The sequence below is a fragment of the Rhinichthys klamathensis genome, unplaced genomic scaffold (assembly GCF_029890125.1).
Source record: "Rhinichthys klamathensis goyatoka isolate OS25496 unplaced genomic scaffold, OSU_Roscu_1.1 h1tg001063l_1, whole genome shotgun sequence".
Lineage (NCBI taxonomy): Eukaryota > Metazoa > Chordata > Actinopteri > Cypriniformes > Leuciscidae > Rhinichthys > Rhinichthys klamathensis.
The window spans coordinates 124,842-145,000 of record NW_026607326.1 but is presented as its reverse complement, the minus strand read 5'-3'; the positions used below and the strand labels follow the sequence as shown (position 1 = coordinate 145,000).

The 20,159-nt window shown below is 42.2% G+C and overlaps 1 protein-coding gene across 5 annotated transcripts in view; it reads right to left on the bottom strand.

Annotated features, from left to right (window-relative positions):
• fmn2b (formin 2b) overlaps positions 1-20,159 on the bottom strand; it is a 72,624-nt gene that overhangs the window by 22,649 nt on the left and 29,816 nt on the right. For all 5 annotated transcript variants that reach the window (XM_056244720.1, XM_056244723.1, XM_056244724.1 and 2 more), the window contains 4 exons: positions 14,536-14,623; positions 5,956-6,017; positions 1,895-1,986; positions 706-835 (listed from right to left, as the gene is read on the bottom strand). In XM_056244720.1, coding sequence (XP_056100695.1) covers positions 706-835; positions 1,895-1,986; positions 5,956-6,017; positions 14,536-14,623 — 372 coding nt within the window. The remainder of the gene's footprint in view (positions 1-705; positions 836-1,894; positions 1,987-5,955; positions 6,018-14,535; positions 14,624-20,159) is intronic.

The window sequence follows — 20,159 nt, the reverse complement described above, 5'->3', positions numbered from 1 at the left end:
TAACTGGCGCGTTTCACGCATATGCGACCAATTTGGTCGCAGTCTGGAACCCTGACATAGAAAACAGCTGATTTACACTGGAGTAATATTACACTGTTTTTACTGTATTTTTGATCATATAAATGCAGGTGAGCAGAAGAGACTCTCTCAGAAACATTAAAAAAAAACTTAATTATTCCATCTGAGTTGATTCAGTGAGCAAGTGAGTCATCTGAGTCGATTCAGTGAGCAAGTGAGTCATCTGAGTCGATTCAGTGAGCAAGTGAGTCATCTGAACCAATTCAGTGAGCAAGTGAGTCATCTGAGTCGATTCAGTGAGCAAGTGAGTCATCTGAGACGATTTAGTGAGCAAGTGAGTCATCTGAGCCAATTCAGTGAGCAAGTGAGTCATCTGAGCCAATTCAGTGGGCAAGTGAGTCATCTGAGACGATTTAGTGAGCAAGTGAGTCATCTAAACCAATTCAGTGAGCAAGTGAGTCATCTGAGCCAATTCAGTGGGCAAGTGAGTCATCTGAGCCGATTCAGTGAGCAAGCAAGTTGTCTGCCTGATTCAGACCAATGATTCCAGTATTTGATTCACATTAGATTCAACAACTGGTTCAAATGAATCATTACAAAGAATCAAGAGGCTTGATTAAGAATTGGACAGAATCGCACTCATCCAGCGGCCTGTTGTCGTGCTGATTGTTTGTTTGTTTGCGGTACCTTGCAGACTCTCTGCAGAATCTGGAGTTTGCGCTGAACAGACGAGATGCATTCGGAGAAGGTCGACTGAAAGAGAATGCAGAAGACTCGTCCGGAGAAATCAGGAATCTGGGAGAGCTGATGGAGAAACCTGTGAGCAAAAAAAAAAAAGAATTGGTATAAAGCATTTTGAGCTATTCATTCGAACAGTTCTGCATTATAGAAAAAAAATTCCCCGCAAAATAAAGAGATCACCTGACTCATTCCCAGCTAACAAAACCTTTATATACTGTATATCATGCATTCTAAATGTATTTTAATACAATTATTATGCATTGTAACGCATCTTATGATTCATTATAACAGTGGTTACAATTAGTGGTGGAACAGATCACAAAATTCACGGTTCGAATCATTTACAATTTTTGAGCCACCGATCGAATAATTTTTCGGATCAGCAAAAAAAATAAAAATAAAAAAATAATAATATATATATATATATATATGGGGGGTATGACTTTGCTTTTCATTTATTACTTGAAGTTCTTCAATACTACATCAATAACTACTAGCCTAACTGATAAAGTTCACACATTATTAAAAACAAGTGAACAGTCAATAATAAAAAAAGAACAAATACACAAATGACAAGCAGAGATTAATACTAAATAACAAAGTTACAAAGTCTACAGTGGTATTCAGGTACAGAAATCAAATTAATAATACATTTTTTAATTTATAATGCACTTTACATTTCAAAGAAATCTCAAAGTGCTAATAATTAAGCCTAAATGTAAAATAACACTTTGTTCACTGTAGAAATTAAATATAGTTGCATCTTTTGTTAAAGCTGTATTTAGTTGTTTTATGAACATTATGACACAGACGACAGCAGGAATATTAGGCTACTGTCACTTTAAGACCGAATAAACTGACACACATCCGGTTTCTCTCTCAACTGTTCACTGACAGAACCGAGAGAACACTTGCCGAGACGGTGTGTGTGTGTGTGTGTGTGTGAGTGTGTGTGTGTGTGTGTGTCCGCTCAAGGGCAAGGAAACATTATTAAATACCAGCTAATTGAACAAACGTTTGATTAACGTTACTGGTTCTTTGAGAGAACCTTGAAAGAACGTTCCCTGTTAACTTTGAAAGTTATTAATTGTGTTTCTGTGTGTGTGTGTGTGCGCGCGTGTGTTTTGGTCCTCACTGCTCGGGTTTGTCCAGAGGTTTGGTTCCTTCTTTGTCTTTTGAGGATTTGACGTGTTTCTCGATTTTGTCCAGCTCATCTTGCTGGGCTCTCTGAAAACACACAACAGCATTTCAACACAATCAAACTATTCTTTTACAACTCGAAAACACTAGTGATGCTTCTGGACAATAACCTGGAAGAATAAAACTAACATCTACATTTATGTACGATGGTCAAAAGTGTAATCAGTTTAGCTTTCACCGCATCCACTGTACTTCACACAAATATGCACACTGGTGTTCTTGCGCTCAGCCGCATTATTATTCGTCTGGAAGGAGAACAGAGCGCAATCAAAGTCGTCAGGAAGCCGGAGTCCAATAAAAGCTGCAGCGTCTCTTGAGTTTCCTTCTCTCTCCGAGCGAACGAACAACAGAAACAGAGTTTGGGGCCGCAAATTATGGAAAATGTGGTATTGTGAAAGTACATCAAACAGCCAGACGCGATTGACACAGTAAAGACGGAGACAGATACACACTCTCCAACAGAGACAGATACACACTATCAGTAAATCTCCACTTCAGCAGTTTCACACACACACACACAGTTTTATCCATATCTATATTCTGAAGGTTTATTTATATCATTCACCTGATTTATACACTATTTTACTCTTAAAAACATGGTGAAAATGTATTTGTTTTCTAGATGTTGACAGTATTTTCTGATTTATGAGTGATAAGAGATTTCCACAATCCAAAAACCTTTAACACTAATATGCCAACAAAAATAAAACAAGAATTTTGAAACTGGCTTTATGCAATGTTAAGATTTCTGGTCTGGAAATGTATGCAAATTAGTGCATATCAACTTAGAAAATGAATAATTTTCAAAGCAATTTGGTTTGAAAAATTGTCACCATGGATTTTTACTGAACAACTAATAATGTTTAAATAACCTCCAAGATGCATTAGAGACAAACAGCAGCTGTGAAGCTCAAATCATATTGCCTGAATATCATCACGTATGCATAATTAGATGAAATTTGCATCATCACGTATATGCATATCTAATTAGATGGAATTTGCATCATTACGTATATGCATATCCAATTAGATGGAATTTGCATCATCACGTATGCATATCTAATTAGATGGAATTTGCATCATTACGTATATGCATATCCAATTAGATGGAATTTGCATCATCACGTATGCATATCTAATTAGATGGAATTTGCATCATCATGTATATGCATATCCAATTAGATGGAATTTGCATCACGTATGCATATCTAATTAGATGGAATTTGCATCATCATGTATGCATATCCAATTAGATGGAATTTGCATAATCACATATGCATATCTAATTAGATGGAATTTGCATCATCATGTATATGCATATCCAATTAGATGGAATTTGCATCATCACGTATGCATATCTAATTAGATGGAATTTGCATCATCATGTATATGCATATCCAATTAGATGGAATTTGCATCACGTATGCATATCTAATTAGATGGAATTTGCATCATGTATATGCATATCCAATTAGATGGAATTTGCATCACATATGCATATCCAATTAGATGGAATTTGCATCATCACATATGCATATCTAATTAGATGGAATTTGCATCATCACATATGCATATCCAATTAGATGGAATTTGCATCATCACATATGCATATCCAATTAGATGGAATTTGCATCATCATGTATGCATATCCAATTAGATGGAATTTGCATCATCACGTATGCATATCCAATTAGATGGAATTTGCATCATCATGTATGCATATCCAATTAGATGGAATTTGCATCATCACGTATATGCACATCCAATCAGACGGCATTCGGACCAATCGTGTCAAAATAATGCTCAAAATGGATTAAAAAACCTCCAAATTAAGTGTTTTGAGCGCAGCAGATCTTTAAAGTGCAAGTTTCCCCGTCTCATCGTCGTTTACTAAGTGCGTAAGAGAACCAGCCCTCACCACACAGACAGCAGTTTCCCTCGGAGCAGAACTGCAGAATAAATACCTTCATAAACAAACCCGGCGACATCAAACGGCACAGAAACGCACAGCCGAGCGGCTTAGGGCATCAGGAAGGTGATCAAAGAGAGAAACTGCTCTCGCTCTCAGACACAAGAGAGAAGCACAGGACAAATGAGGCTAAGACAAACACTGTGGTTCAGGAGAGAGACTTGTGTACGGCTCAGGCGTGAATATAAACTCTGGGAAAGGTTCTCGGCTCCATTAAGCATCATCACGAGATCTATATATACACACACAGCACTTCAAATGCGGTGATTACACCAGCGCTGCCTCACATTCACGGCATTTTAAGTGTAAATACTTTTAATATGAAGCAGCTTCACCAAGGCTCGGCCACGAGCGCCTTCAAACGCAAACTCAAAGACAATATACAGATACGACTGCTAGAGGATCGCAGGCTTGATGTATATACGCGACTGACATCTGTATACGTGCCAGACTGGAAACTAGCACTCATAAAACGAGGAGAAAACACATTAGTGCGATCATTAGGTGCATTACTGGAGTCTGACTGCAAAGGACTTTGTTTTTCTCTTCTTTTTTGCTGTTGGAAGAGGTCTGGATTTCATAATCACGGAGCGAGCCAGACGAAAACATCTTAACCTTTCCTCCTCGACAGACAGATGATCAATCTGAAGACTATCGGGATCGAATCTTACCAGTTCAATGAGTTTGGCACGCGATGCTTTAAAATAAATACATGATATTTATGCAAAAGCAGCTCAAACTAAAACAAAAGCTGCACTTTTCCTACTTTAGTCAAAGCATGTGTCAGAACGCTCTGCTCAAACGGGGTGATTTTCTCCACAAGTGCTTTTTTGGGAATTTGTTTTTGCACAATCCAAAGTGAAGATTTTCAGACATCGTGTTTGCTTCCAGAAATGTTTGAGTTTTTCAGACATCATATTGTTCTGAGGAACCTTTCTTCACATTGATCTAGACTACAGGTGTGTGATGTCACATGATCACTGCACACACACATTCAACAATGAAAAACATCAGAATGTAGAAAAGCATCAGTAGTAATCACGATGTTGTCAATTAAAACTACCTATTAAACTTGGAAAAATTTATATAACTCAATAATAAAACCAATTCTTGTACATGGATGTGAAATTTGGGGATTAGTCCTACATTTAAAAAATTGGGATAAAATTAAAAACTAGAAAAACTACAATTAGAACATTTTAGGGGTTCACGAAGCACGTCCTGCAGGGATGAATCACTAAAAACATATTTTGACCTCCAAAATAAACTGTTATTCGACCCTTAATAGAACCACTAAATTGGCCAATTATCTATTATATTAGCAACTTAAAGAAAGACAAATCCTCTCCAAATACAGATTAAGTGATGATCTAGAAATAGAGAGAGGAAGACAAACAAACATGGACAGACAATGTGATCTACAGCAAATAGAGGATGAGAAACTCTACTCATGTGTAGTAAATATCACGACACAGATCTGAAACATTGACTCCATCATTCATTGAACTGAGAAAACGTCCTTCACAATTCATGAAAGCACAGCTGCAAAACATGAGGTCACGCTTTAGATTAGGGTCCGACTCTCACTATTAACTACGACTCTCCTGCTTATTAATAGTTAGTAAGGTAGTTGTTAAGTTTAGGTATTGTAGGATTGAGGGATGTAGAATATGGTCATGCAGAATAATGCATTAACATGTGCTTTATAAGTACTGATAAACAGCCAATATCCTAGTGATGTGCATGATAATACACAACTAGTTTTATAGTGAGAATTGGAGCCTAAACTAAAGTGTTACCAAATATGTTTTAGCCATTTACAATGTTAGAGACCTGCTTCATTTATTCAGATGGATTTGATATATTTATGCTACATATGACATGATCTATACACATGTGTGTTTTTATTATGTGTTAGCAACATTATGCTACAGAGTCATGCTAATAAAGCTGATTTGAGAGAGAGAGAGCCTGAGTGTGTGTGTGTGTGTGTGTGTAAGAGAGAGAGAGATATATTCTCTGCTTACGTTCTCATAGAGGGCCTGTAACGTCTCCAGATCAACCACAGTATTATCCAGATTCAGGATCGCTGGAGACACAGAAACAGACAGAAATCATCCTCATCCTACATGTAAAAACCAAACATTCAACAGCGTATAAATCAAACTCTCCTGAATGTTACAGAATGAACCGGCGACCCAGGACGGTCTATAGGACTGCGATGCTTTCAGATGTGGACGGACTCGTGATTTTAGTTTAAAAAGTTGCTTTTTTATTAAACTTTCCCACTTTAAATGTTGATATAAAAAAAAGAATGCATGAAGCTAGAATAAAACATTTTGTTGTTTAAAAGCAGTCCTCCTTTCTTTTGCATGTTCAGATATTCATACTACAAAATATTCTGGGGCCCATAAAGTTTCGTGAAAGTAATCAAAATTGCTGGCGCTGGCTGAGTGGCTGTCGCGTTTAATCAATACTAGGGGTGTAACGGTACACAAAAATCACGGTTTCGGTACGCACCTCGGTTTTAAAGTCACGGTTCGGTACGTTTTCGATACAGCAAAAAGTAAGAAATGCCAGAGAAATGTCCTATTTGTTAAATTTTTTAAATAAGTGTGAGTTTTCCTACATCTTGAAACTTTCAGGTTTATAAATGGGGGTCATCTTTGAAGGATGAACAAATAATGTTTTGGTCATCACATTAAAAATAACATTAACTATATGAAGAGTTCAGATGCAAAAGCCATATGAAATTTTCTTCTAAAATGATAATTTTTATTAAGCTTGTATCTTTAAGTTCAGTAATTTCACTTAAATGGCAATGAAGATTACCTATTAATTGTCATTTGAGTGAAATTACTGAACTTAAATATACAAGCTTCATAAAAATGATCATTCTAGAAGAAAATTTCAAATGGCACTTAGAGGCTTTTGCATCTGAACTCTTCATATATTTATTTATATAATATTTGAGTTTTTTATATTTGTACCGTTACACCCCTAATCAATACTCAAACTTCTTGATCTTTGTGCAGCATTTGATACCATTTCACAGTCTATACTCTTAAGCAGGTTTCGTTCCCATCTCACGGACACTCTCAATCTGTACAACTCAGTTTATATCAAACCACCTATGTTGTCACTGGTGTTCCCCAGGGCTCTGTTTTAGGACCTCTTTTGTTTATTGTTTATCTTATACCAATTGGCATCATCTTTAGGAAATATGACATTCATTTGCAGACGACACCCAACTTTATCTGTGTTCTAAACCTCCAAGGTTTCCCTCTTCTGCTCTTGGTGAGTGCTTAAGTGAATTAAAAAAATGGTTTAAGTAATTTTCTCAAATTGAATAATAGTAAAGCAGAAATTATTCTCGTTGGTTAAAAAAATACAATATCTAAGTCACATATTTCTTCTGTGGTAATAGATAATTGCTCTGTTCCTCTGAATAATCAGGTTTAAGGGTTTGGGTGTCAGAACTCTGTCTTTTGAAGCTCATATTAACAGTGTTACCCGTTCTGCATTATATCAGGAATATAGATCGCCTGTGTCGTGTCCTCTCACTCGAGAGAACTGCTGCTGCGTGTGCATGCCCTGTGACGCCACGACTCGACTACTGTAATGCTGTGTTTTATGGGCTTCCTTCCAAACCTCTTCATAAATTACAGTTGGCACAAAATGCCGCAGCTCGAGTCCAACACTTCCATTTCTGAACATTTTCTCCTGTTTTACTGAATTTGCATTGGCTCCCAGATAAAGTCCATGTAAATTTTAACTTAACTTCCAAAGCACTTAACAACTCGGCTCCTTCATATCTTCTCGATCTTGTTCATATACACACTTCTGCACTTCCACGCACTCGGACGACTTCCACGGCTCTCGAGCTTTTGGTTACGCGGCTCCCCATTTATGGAATTCACTTCCCGTAGAAGTTCGCAACAGTTCGTCTTTACATCTCATGTTAAAACTGATCTGTTTAGGCAGGCTTTTATGTGATTTAATGTTTGTTGCTGTGCTGGTTTTATTGTTTAATGTCATTGCTTTAATGGATTTTGTAAGGTGTCCTTGACTGACATGAAAGGCGCCAATAAATAAAATGTATAATAACAATAAAAAAAAAAAGTTTAACAATTAGTGATAAGTCCAATCCTGTCACTAACACTAGTTAAAGTTGAGTGTGTGTGTGTGTGTCTCGTCCTGCAGCATGAATGACTGAATAAACACAGCAGAGTTATTTCAATGCTCGAGTTTGTTCAGAGGAGGTTCACGTTCAGGGTCCATCTGATATGTTATGGACCTGCAGGCTATCAGGAGATCAGGAAACACTCGCTGCCACACAGAGAATGCCTTCGAGACTCACACACGTCAATGCCCAGACGAGCATTCAAATGAAGGAGCCAGAGGAAAACAGGAAACACATGAACAAAACCTCCAGCTTCACGTTCACCTCGACCCACTGGTGACCGCAAGCGATCCGCCCGACTCAAACCTGACCAGAAGTCATGTGACCACCAGTCCAACAGTGCGCAGAAGTCATGTGACCACCAGTCCAACAGTGCGCGCGCAGAAGTCATGTGACCACCAGTCCAACAGTGCACAGAAGTCATGTGACCACCAGTCCAACAGTGCGCAGAAGTCATGTGACCACCAGTCCAACAGTGCACAGAAGTCATGTGACCACCAGTCCAACAGTGCGCAGAAGTCATGTGACCACTAGGGGTGCGCCAAAATATCGATATGGCGATATCTCACAATATTTACTCCCGCGATCGATTCTCGATGCGCTCTTGCCAAGTATCGATCTTAAAAGCCGTTATAAAACGCTCTATTCATTATCCGAGTTGACTGGATTTGACTAGCTTTCATGAGGCACACACGCAAAGTCTCTCGCTCTCTCCCTCTCTGCCGTGCTATGTGTTATGCGCGCAGTAGGCTGTTCTGTCTCGCATGCGCGCTCTAGATTCCGGGAGATTTGAACTCATTTGCGGGCATCAGGGAGACGCTATCATTATGCGGGAGACTCCCGGAACTTCCGGGAGACTTGGGATGTCTGGCTTTGCAAAAGTCCGCAAAACGGGAAACACGACCACATGTACAGACACCTCACGCGGCATCACCCGGAGCTCTGTGAGAAAGCCGTGGTTGGTGCTGGCTCGAAGCCGACACACCCCGGCGTAAACATTTTTATTACTACTGATTGCAGCAATGTTACACTAAAATAGTGTCTGTGACTGTTTTGTTGCAACTGATAAGACACAAGTTGTTTTTGTTATTGTGTTTCATCCCAAAAAATAAATGGAGATTAATTTTCCCAATTAAAAAAAAAAAAGTGTATTTCTTAAAACATGATATATTGTGAGTTATTACTGATAATATGTCGATTATCGCAGTATCGCCATATCGTGATATTATCGGTATCGTGAACAATGTATCGCATATCGTATCGTATCGTGAAATACCCAGCGATTCCCAGCCCTAGTGACCACCAGTCCAACAGTGCGCGCACAGAAGTCATGTGACCACCAGTCCAACAGTGCACAGAAGTCATGTGACCACCAGTCCAACAGTGCGCGCGCAGAAGTCATGTGACCACCAGTCCAACAGTGCGCAGAAGTCATGTGACCACCAGTCCAACAGTGCGCAGAAGTCATGTGACCACCAGTCCAACAGTGCGCAGAAGTCATGTGACCACCAGTCCAACAGTGCGCAGAAGTCATGTGACCACCAGTCCAACAGTGCGCAGAAGTCATGTGACCACCAGTCCAACAGTGCGCAGAAGTCATGTGACCACCAGTCCAACAGTGCGCAGAAGTCATGTGACCACCAGTCCAACAGTGCGCAGAAGTCATGTGACCACCAGTCCAACAGTGCGCAGAAGTCATGTGACCACCAGTCCAACAGTGCGCAGAAGTCATGTGACCACCAGTCCAACAGTGCGCAGAAGTCATGTGACCACCAGTCCAACAGTGCGCAGAAGTCATGTGACCACCAGTCCAACAGTGCGCAGAAGTCATGTGACCACCAGTCCAACAGTGCGCAGAAGTCATGTGACCACCAGTCCAACAGTGCGCAGAAGTCATGTGACCACCAGTCCAACAGTGTGCGCGCAGAAGTCATGTGACCACCAGTCCAACAGTGTGCGCGCAGAAGTCATGTGACCACCAGTCCAACAGTGTGCGCGCAGAAGTCATGTGACCACCAGTCCAACAGTGCACAGAAGTCATGTGACCACCAGTCCAACAGTGCGCAGAAGTCATGTGACCACCAGTCCAACAGTGCGCAGAAGTCATGTGACCACCAGTCCAACAGTGCGCAGAAGTCATGTGACCACCAGTCCAACAGTGTGCGCGCAGAAGTCATGTGACCACCAGTCCAACAGTGCGCAGAAGTCATGTGACCACCAGTCCAACAGTGCGCAGAAGTCATGTGACCACCAGTCCAACAGTGTGCGCGCAGAAGTCATGTGACCACCAGTCCAACAGTGTGCGCGCAGAAGTCATGTGACCACCAGTCCAACAGTGTGCGCGCAGAAGTCATGTGACCACCAGTCCAACAGTGCGCAGAAGTCATGTGACCACCAGTCCAACAGTGCGCAGAAGTCATGTGACCACCAGTCCAACAGTGTGCGCGCAGAAGTCATGTGACCACCAGTCCAACAGTGCGCGCGCAGAAGTCATGTGACCACCAGTCCAACAGTGCGCAGAAGTCATGTGACCACCAGTCCAACAGTGCGCGCGCAGAAGTCATGTGACCACCAGTCCAACAGTGCGCAGAAGTCATGTGACCACCAGTCCAACAGTGCGCAGAAGTCATGTGACCACCAGTCCAACAGTGCGCAGAAGTCATGTGACCACCAGTCCAACAGTGTGCGCGCAGAAGTCATGTGACCACCAGTCCAACAGTGCACAGAAGTCATGTGACCACCAGTCCAACAGTGTGCGCGCAGAAGTCATGTGACCACCAGTCCAACAGTGCGCAGAAGTCATGTGACCACCAGTCCAACAGTGTGCGCGCAGAAGTCATGTGACCACCAGTCCAACAGTGTGCGCACAGAAGTCATGTGACCACCAGTCCAACAGTGCACAGAAGTCATGTGACCACCAGTCCAACAGTGCACAGAAGTCATGTGACCACCAGTCCAACAGTGCGCAGAAGTCATGTGACCACCAGTCCAACAGTGCGCGCGCAGAAGTCATGTGACCACCAGTCCAACAGTGCACAGAAGTCATGTGACCACCAGTCCAACAGTGCGCAGAAGTCATGTGACCACCAGTCCAACAGTGCACAGAAGTCATGTGACCACCAGTCCAACAGTGCACAGAAGTCATGTGACCACCAGTCCAACAGTGCGCAGAAGTCATGTGACCACCAGTCCAACAGTGCGCGCGCAGAAGTCATGTGACCACCAGTCCAACAGTGCGCGCGCAGAAGTCATGTGACCACCAGTCCAACAGTGTGCGCGCAGAAGTCATGTGACCACCAGTCCAACAGTGTGCGCGCAGAAGTCATGTGACCACCAGTCCAACAGTGTGCGCGCAGAAGTCATGTGACCACCAGTCCAACAGTGCGCAGAAGTCATGTGACCACCAGTCCAACAGTGCACGCGCAGAAGTCATGTGACCACCAGTCCAACAGTGCACAGAAGTCATGTGACCACCAGTCCAACAGTGTGCGCGCAGAAGTCATGTGACCACCAGTCCAACAGTGCACGCGCAGAAGTCATGTGACCACCAGTCCAACAGTGCACAGAAGTCATGTGACCACCAGTCCAACAGTGCACAGAAGTCATGTGACCACCAGTCCAACAGTGCGCGCGCAGAAGTCATGTGACCACCAGTCCAACAGTGCGCGCGCAGAAGTCATGTGACCACCAGTCCAACAGTGCGCGCGCAGAAGTCATGTGACCACCAGTCCAACAGTGTGCGCACAGAAGTCATGTGACCACCAGTCCAACAGTGCACAGAAGTCATGTGACCACCAGTCCAACAGTGCACAGAAGTCATGTGACCACCAGTCCAACAGTGCGCAGAAGTCATGTGACCTCCAGTCCAACAGTGCGCGCGCAGAAGTCATGTGACCACCAGTCCAACAGTGCACAGAAGTCATGTGACCACCAGTCCAACAGTGCGCAGAAGTCATGTGACCACCAGTCCAACAGTGCACAGAAGTCATGTGACCACCAGTCCAACAGTGCACAGAAGTCATGTGACCACCAGTCCAACAGTGCGCAGAAGTCATGTGACCACCAGTCCAACAGTGCGCGCGCAGAAGTCATGTGACCACCAGTCCAACAGTGCGCGCGCAGAAGTCATGTGACCACCAGTCCAACAGTGTGCGCGCAGAAGTCATGTGACCACCAGTCCAACAGTGTGCGCGCAGAAGTCATGTGACCACCAGTCCAACAGTGTGCGCGCAGAAGTCATGTGACCACCAGTCCAACAGTGCGCAGAAGTCATGTGACCACCAGTCCAACAGTGCACGCGCAGAAGTCATGTGACCACCAGTCCAACAGTGCACAGAAGTCATGTGACCACCAGTCCAACAGTGTGCGCGCAGAAGTCATGTGACCACCAGTCCAACAGTGCACGCGCAGAAGTCATGTGACCACCAGTCCAACAGTGCACAGAAGTCATGTGACCACCAGTCCAACAGTGCGCGCGCAGAAGTCATGTGACCACCAGTCCAACAGTGCGCGCGCAGAAGTCATGTGACCACCAGTCCAACAGTGCGCGCGCAGAAGTCATGTGACCACCAGTCCAACAGTGCGCGCACAGAAGTCATGTGACCACCAGTCCAACAGTGCGCGCGCAGAAGTCATGTGACCACCAGTCCAACAGTGCGCGCGCAGAAGTCATGTGACCACCAGTCCAACAGTGCGCGCGCAGAAGTCATGTGACCACCAGTCCAACAGTGCGCGCGCAGAAGTCATGTGACCACCAGTCCAACAGTGCGCGCGCAGAAGTCATGTGACCACCAGTCCAACAGTGCGCGCGCAGAAGTCATGTGACCACCAGTCCAACAGTGCACGCGCAGAAGTCATGTGACCACCAGTCCAACAGTGCACGCGCAGAAGTCATGTGACCACCAGTCCAACAGTGTGCGCGCAGAAGTCATGTGACCACCAGTCCAACAGTGCGCGCGCAGAAGTCATGTGACCACCAGTCCAACAGTGTGCGCGCAGAAGTCATGTGACCACCAGTCCAACAGTGCGCGCGCAGAAGTCATGTGACCACCAGTCCAACAGTGCGCAGAAGTCATGTGACCACCAGTCCAACAGTGCACGCGCAGAAGTCATGTGACCACCAGTCCAACAGTGCACAGAAGTCATGTGACCACCAGTCCAACAGTGTGCGCGCAGAAGTCATGTGACCACCAGTCCAACAGTGCGCAGAAGTCATGTGACCACCAGTCCAACAGTGCACAGAAGTCATGTGACCACCAGTCCAACAGTGCGCGCGCAGAAGTCATGTGACCACCAGTCCAACAGTGCGCGCGCAGAAGTCATGTGACCACCAGTCCAACAGTGCGCGCGCAGAAGTCATGTGACCACCAGTCCAACAGTGCACAGAAGTCATGTGACCACCAGTCCAACAGTGCGCGCGCAGAAGTCATGTGACCACCAGTCCAACAGTGCACGCGCAGAAGTCATGTGACCACCAGTCCAACAGTGCACGCGCAGAAGTCATGTGACCACCAGTCCAACAGTGCGCGCGCAGAAGTCATGTGACCACCAGTCCAACAGTGCGCGCGCAGAAGTCATGTGACCACCAGTCCAACAGTGCACAGAAGTCATGTGACCACCAGTCCAACAGTGCACAGAAGTCATGTGACCAAATCCTTGTTTAATATTGGCCAAACAACATTTAATTAAAATGTCCACTTAATCTTTCATATTTGGTCACTTCTGTCCGATAGAAATGCAACAGCCGCTGTAATTTCTTGAACCAGAATATGTGCACATCAAGATCGAAACATGCAAACTCAGTTCAAGGGTTTAAACTTTTCATTTGAAATCGCAATGAACAACAATTCGCATATTTAGAAACATATTTATGTATTCTCCAGCGTTGGCGTAGATTTACAAATATTCTGAAATGGCACACACTGCGTTCCCAGATGCACGATATTGGAGAGCCAAACACATCACATGCAGAGATTGTTGTGTGTGTGTGTGTGTGTGTGTGCGCGCAGCCTTTACCGTAAACGAGGCTGAGGTCATTTTAACACGTAATCTGCACGCATGTAAATAATTAAAGCGTTGTGCTTCTGTGAAAAAAGAAAAAAAAGCGCATATATTTATTTAACTGAATCGCAGCCTTTGCTATATAATGATTTTAAATTGTTTTAGTATAGCGCGTAACCTATAAAACGGTGTAAAGCCGCTCCGGTATTCTGCCGGTTACTCGACGCGGGTGAATGATTGCAACCGAGGAGTTTCACGATGGAGTGCTGGACTTTACTGGAGGAATCGTGACCGGCCGTCCAGCAGTAGAGCTTCGGGGCGGTGGTTCTTCAGGTTTACCAGTGCACAACTGGAGCCCAGTTTCTCAACGTCAGGAGTGTGAAAAGGCAGAGAGCGGAGCACCATAAGTGTAGGATCGGCTCACCGTGCTGAATGTCCTTCATGTCGAGATGCAAACTGGACATCAGAATCCCCACCGCCTGCGAGCGCTTGGTGTTCAGCAGCTTCACCACCTGAAACACACACACACACACACACACACACACACACACACACACACACACACACACACACACACACACACACACACACACACACACACACACACACACACACACACACACACACACACACACACACACACACACACACACACACACACACACACACACACACACACACACACACACACACACACACACACACACACACACACACACACACACACACACACACACACACACACACACACACACACACACACACACACACACACACACACACACACACACACACACACACACACACACACACACACACACACACACACACACACACACACACACACACCATTTACTGCAAAATAATGCATGGAAAATACAGTTGTACAGCCTCACTGCTTTCTAAAAACCTTTTGCATATAATATAAGCATCCAGATTAAGCCCTTGTGCTTGAAGAGTGTTTCCCAGACGGATAAAGACATGATGGATGCACACAGATATTCAATATAACACGACCTCAAGTGCTCTAAAAGACCTTAAACATACAAATGATTTAATAAAACTTATTTAAGAGTCTCCCTCTTGAAGAGGATTTCCTGAACAGAAGCTGATAGACGTACACTGTAAAAATGTTGTAAAAGATTTAAGTCTTTGTACTTCAAAATGTCATGCTTTTCCATGTTTCATGTGTTTCTTTGACACAATTTTCACTCTGGACAAATAGTGTCGAATTTACTTTGTAATTATTTGTGAAATTTACTAGGAATTTCTGTGTAATTATGCAATATACACACAATATATAACATGAGCTCAAGTGCTTTTAACTCTCTGGGGTCGGCGGTCTCGCCGGCGATACCAGCTCACTTTTTTCCTTATCAGTGCAAAAGAGACTCAAATTACTCTGTTAATTTTGATCTTACATATAAGTGTTGTACATCATTCGATCCTGTTAAGTTTGTATTTTTTTTGTGGAACCTCACAATAAAAACAAAGTGTTGTGCTTTTCGCCTAATAAAGAAAAATAAACATGATGCGCGTTCTGCGTTCTCTCTGTCAGTGAAGTCCATTCTGAAACGCGTCCGAAAAATCATCTGTAACTCTGCAAATACTCAGTCAAACAGGTATACAGGCACACAGGCATGAAGCCTGAATTATCTTCTTTTAAATGAAGTAATTTATATTAAAAAAATTTTTTCTCATTTTATGTAATCTGTACGAAAAGAGAGAGATGATAGTCGTTCTCGTCTCAGCTCATTAAAGTTAATTTGACCACGCCCACGGAGCGCGCGCTCTATTCAAACACAAATGCTCTGAGGCGATCCACGCCCACATCAGCTGGATAACCACCGAAAGAGACACATATTACGATGCTGTGAGGAATAATAGTACTATCTTAATAATAATCCTGGAAAAAATTACCTCAGAAGTAGGCTACAGGTAGTTTCATTTGGAGGAGCAACGGATCCAGCCGAGGAAATAGGTACATTATTTTCAAGTGCTTTGTTCTAATCGCGATATGGAATAGTGTCGGTAAACAAAAAGACTGTTTGGATCGCGTTTTTGTGTGTGAATGAATGAACAGCTTTTACCTAAGTATATTCCAATACTGAGATGAGTAAAAATCGACTGAAATATGTTGAAATAAAATATTTTTGTATAAGCAACGTATTAAACTGCAAATTAACATTTATATGTCCTAATCATAAAAACGATATGTTACATATGAAAGACAAGATGTCGTTTTTACTGTAAAATACTGCCACATCAAATAAGCTTGTTGCTAAGATGTTATTATAGTGTTTGTTCGATTGTAAGCTATATTCAAACTAATTAATCCGCAACTGTGAAATATGTATGATAAAATGTATACTTTAGTATATAATACAAAGAAAGATTACATTTGAAATATAGTTAAAATTTTTATTGTTGTTGTAATTGTAACCTTTTTATTAAAATAGCAAAAATATATGTAGGCTACATATAAATAAATCTTAGGTACATCTTAAAAGCTCAATATAAGCCTCCTCTTTAAATTATTTGTATTGTGTTTTATTAGTGACACATGGGGATACATTCCCAAACTTTCTGTAAAAACAGTATGATAATTAACTGCACAATTACTAGAAATTTTTACATTTGATATTATACAATTTGCAAGCACAATTTGAAAAATAAATAAATAATTGGAACTGTGAACCAATTTTGTATTATATAGGCATATATATATATATATATATATATTGTCATTGCATTCTTGTGGCTCAGTGACACACCTGAATGAAAGGCTCATTAGTATGCAGCCCCATTATGCGCTCATTATGCGGGCCCATTGTCTTCTCAGGTGTGAATCACAGCAGGTCACACCCCTGCGCATATTGCCTTTCCAAACAAAAAGTGTCATTTTTAAATTTAAACCAATCTATTGTTTTATGTGAATGATAAGACAGGATGATTTTCAGATCATTTTGAAGAAAAAACTCTAGGCCACAACATCCATTAGTCAAAAGTCTTGTGGACACATATTTAGTATGTGTTTTGTGGCCTTATTTCAGAAACTTTAAGTTTTAGTTTTTTCAATAACCACGCATAAACAATATTCTCTCAAAAATACAAAAATGTACATACATGTTGATAACACATTATGGTAGCCCTGTGTGTGCTAAATAGAGTGTAATTACACCTTTGCCAGTAATATGTTTATAAGCAACTGAAAAAAGCACAAATGTCAGAGTATGTCGAAACATCTCAAGGACCCCAAAAACACCTTGGACCCCAGAGGGTTAAAAACGTTTTGCACAATGTAAATAAGCATTCAAATTAAGCAAATTCGCTTAGGAATCATTTAACCCGCTCATTTTCACAAAAGATGCTAAAAAATAATTTTGAAGTTGTGAATAAAACATTATGCAAGCTCGTTTTACAAGAAAACACCATTTCAGTCTTTCCACTTCAAATTTTGACTTAATTCAATGCATTACTTGCAGTTTCTTTGAAAATAATTGGTGTAGAATTGACTTTTACTAGGAATTTCTGACTGAAAATGCTTTCACTTTAACAAATAATTACAAAGTAGATGCAGAATAGCTCACACAATATAACATGAGCTGACATTGTACACAATATAAGTGCCTTACTACTTTAACAAAATGTTTTTCCACATAATAAAGATATAAATTACACAAATATATATATATATATATATATATATATATATATATATATATATATATATATATATATATATATATATATATAATTCATCAGTTAAAGCGAGAATGACTGAAGTATTTGCATGTCTACAGATTAAGCCACAATCTTAGTGAACTTGTCAATCATCTTGGATGACGCAGAGGAAACTGACCAATAAGAGGACAGTTTTACTCACATGTGACTTGCATAAACTCATTTTGGTACAGCTTTGAAATGTCTTGCCAACCAAACCAAGAAGAAAATGCAACAAATTAAGTCCCTGTTTTTGCAAACGATCGACACGTTTGAAAACTTAATTGCTTCCAAATAACTAAATATTGCTACTCATATTTAATGAAACATAAACATTATGTAACGTCTGTCAGTCGTCAGATCACGACAGGAGAACATCGACTCAGCGTCTGTACGTCTGTAATTGCATCTATTTGGTCATTATGTGCTTATTTTAAAAGAAAAGTGGTTTCGGCTCGACTTCAACCTGAAGAACAAAACCCAATTCATTCAGCGCTGATCTTTATCAATCATGAGGACAATGAAGGTCCGTCTGCGCATGCAATCATGGTCACGTGATCATAAACCCGTCCGGCAGGAACATGGCGCTCGCTGTGTGTGTGTGTGTGTGTGTGACTCCAGATCGATCACGGGCTTGACGTCAGAGAGGAACCAGAACACAATACACCTCACACAAACTGATCTGGACCCGAAACCACAATTGAATGTGAAGAACACACAGCTTCAGCTTCAGTAGAGGAGAAGATTCCTGAGAACAAACGAGCGAGACTACATGAGAAACGCTGCATTACTGAGACTGACACCGTGGACACGCATCAGAGGCAGCCTTTAATACCACACTACTAATAGCCTTATTTAAAACTAGCATTATTGTTATCACTACTATTATTATTATTTGTCCTCCTTATCCAACCTCCCCTCATTCCTGATGAAATGAGTTTGTTATTAATACTACTACTAATACTATTATTATTAGTCATCTTCCAACTCCTCATTCCTGATTAACTGAGTTCATTATTATTGCTACTATTATTATTATTACATTATTCTATAATACTTTATTATATCATCTTCCTCATCCTCGTTATTATTTTTACTATCATCATTATTATTGGCATTAATATGCGTTTCTTACCATTATGTTTGTTATACATCTCTAGATGTTCCTTTATGTTCGTTTATATGCGGCCGCTCCCATACCCAGTTACACACACTTACACGCACACACACACTCGCACTTACACGCACACACACTTGCACACGCACTCACACGCACACACTTACAATCACACACACTCGCACTTACACGCACACACACTTGCACACGCACACACACTTGCACACGCAGTTACACACACACTTGTACACGCACTTACACGCACACGCACTTACACACTTGCACTTACAATCACACACTCGCACTTACACACACACTTGCACACGCACTTATACACACTTGTACGCACACGCAGTTACACACACGCACTTACACACTTGTACACGCACACACACTTGCACACGCACTTACACGCACAGGAACTTACACACTTGCACTTACAATCACACACTCGCACTTACACACACACTTGCACACGCACTTACACACGCACTTATACACACTTGTACGCACACGCACTTACACGCACACACTTGCACACGCAGTTACACACACGCACTTACACACTTGTACACGCACACACACTTGCACACGCACTTACACGCACAGGAACTTACACACTTGCACTTACAATCACACACTCGCACTTACACACACACTTGCACACGCACGTACACACGCACTTATACACACTTGTAAGCACACGCACTTACACGCACACACACTTGCACACGCAGTTACACACGCACTTACAAACACTTGCACACGCACTTACACTTACAATCACACACTCGCACACACACACACTTACACACGCACTTATACACACTTGTAAGCTCACGCACTTACACGCACACACACTTGCACACGCAGTTACACACGCACTTACAAACACTTGCACACGCACTTACACTTACAATCACACACTCGCACACACACACACACTTGCACACGCACTTACACACACACGCACTTACACGCATACACACTTGCACACGCACTTACACGCACGCACACTTGCACACGCACACACACTTGCACGCACACACACGCACACACACACACTTGTACGCACACACACTCGCACGCACTTACACACACTTGCACACGCACTTACACTTGTACACACGCACTTACACTTGCACACACGCACTTACACACACACGCACTTACACGCACTTGCACACGCACGCACATAATGTTGTCTT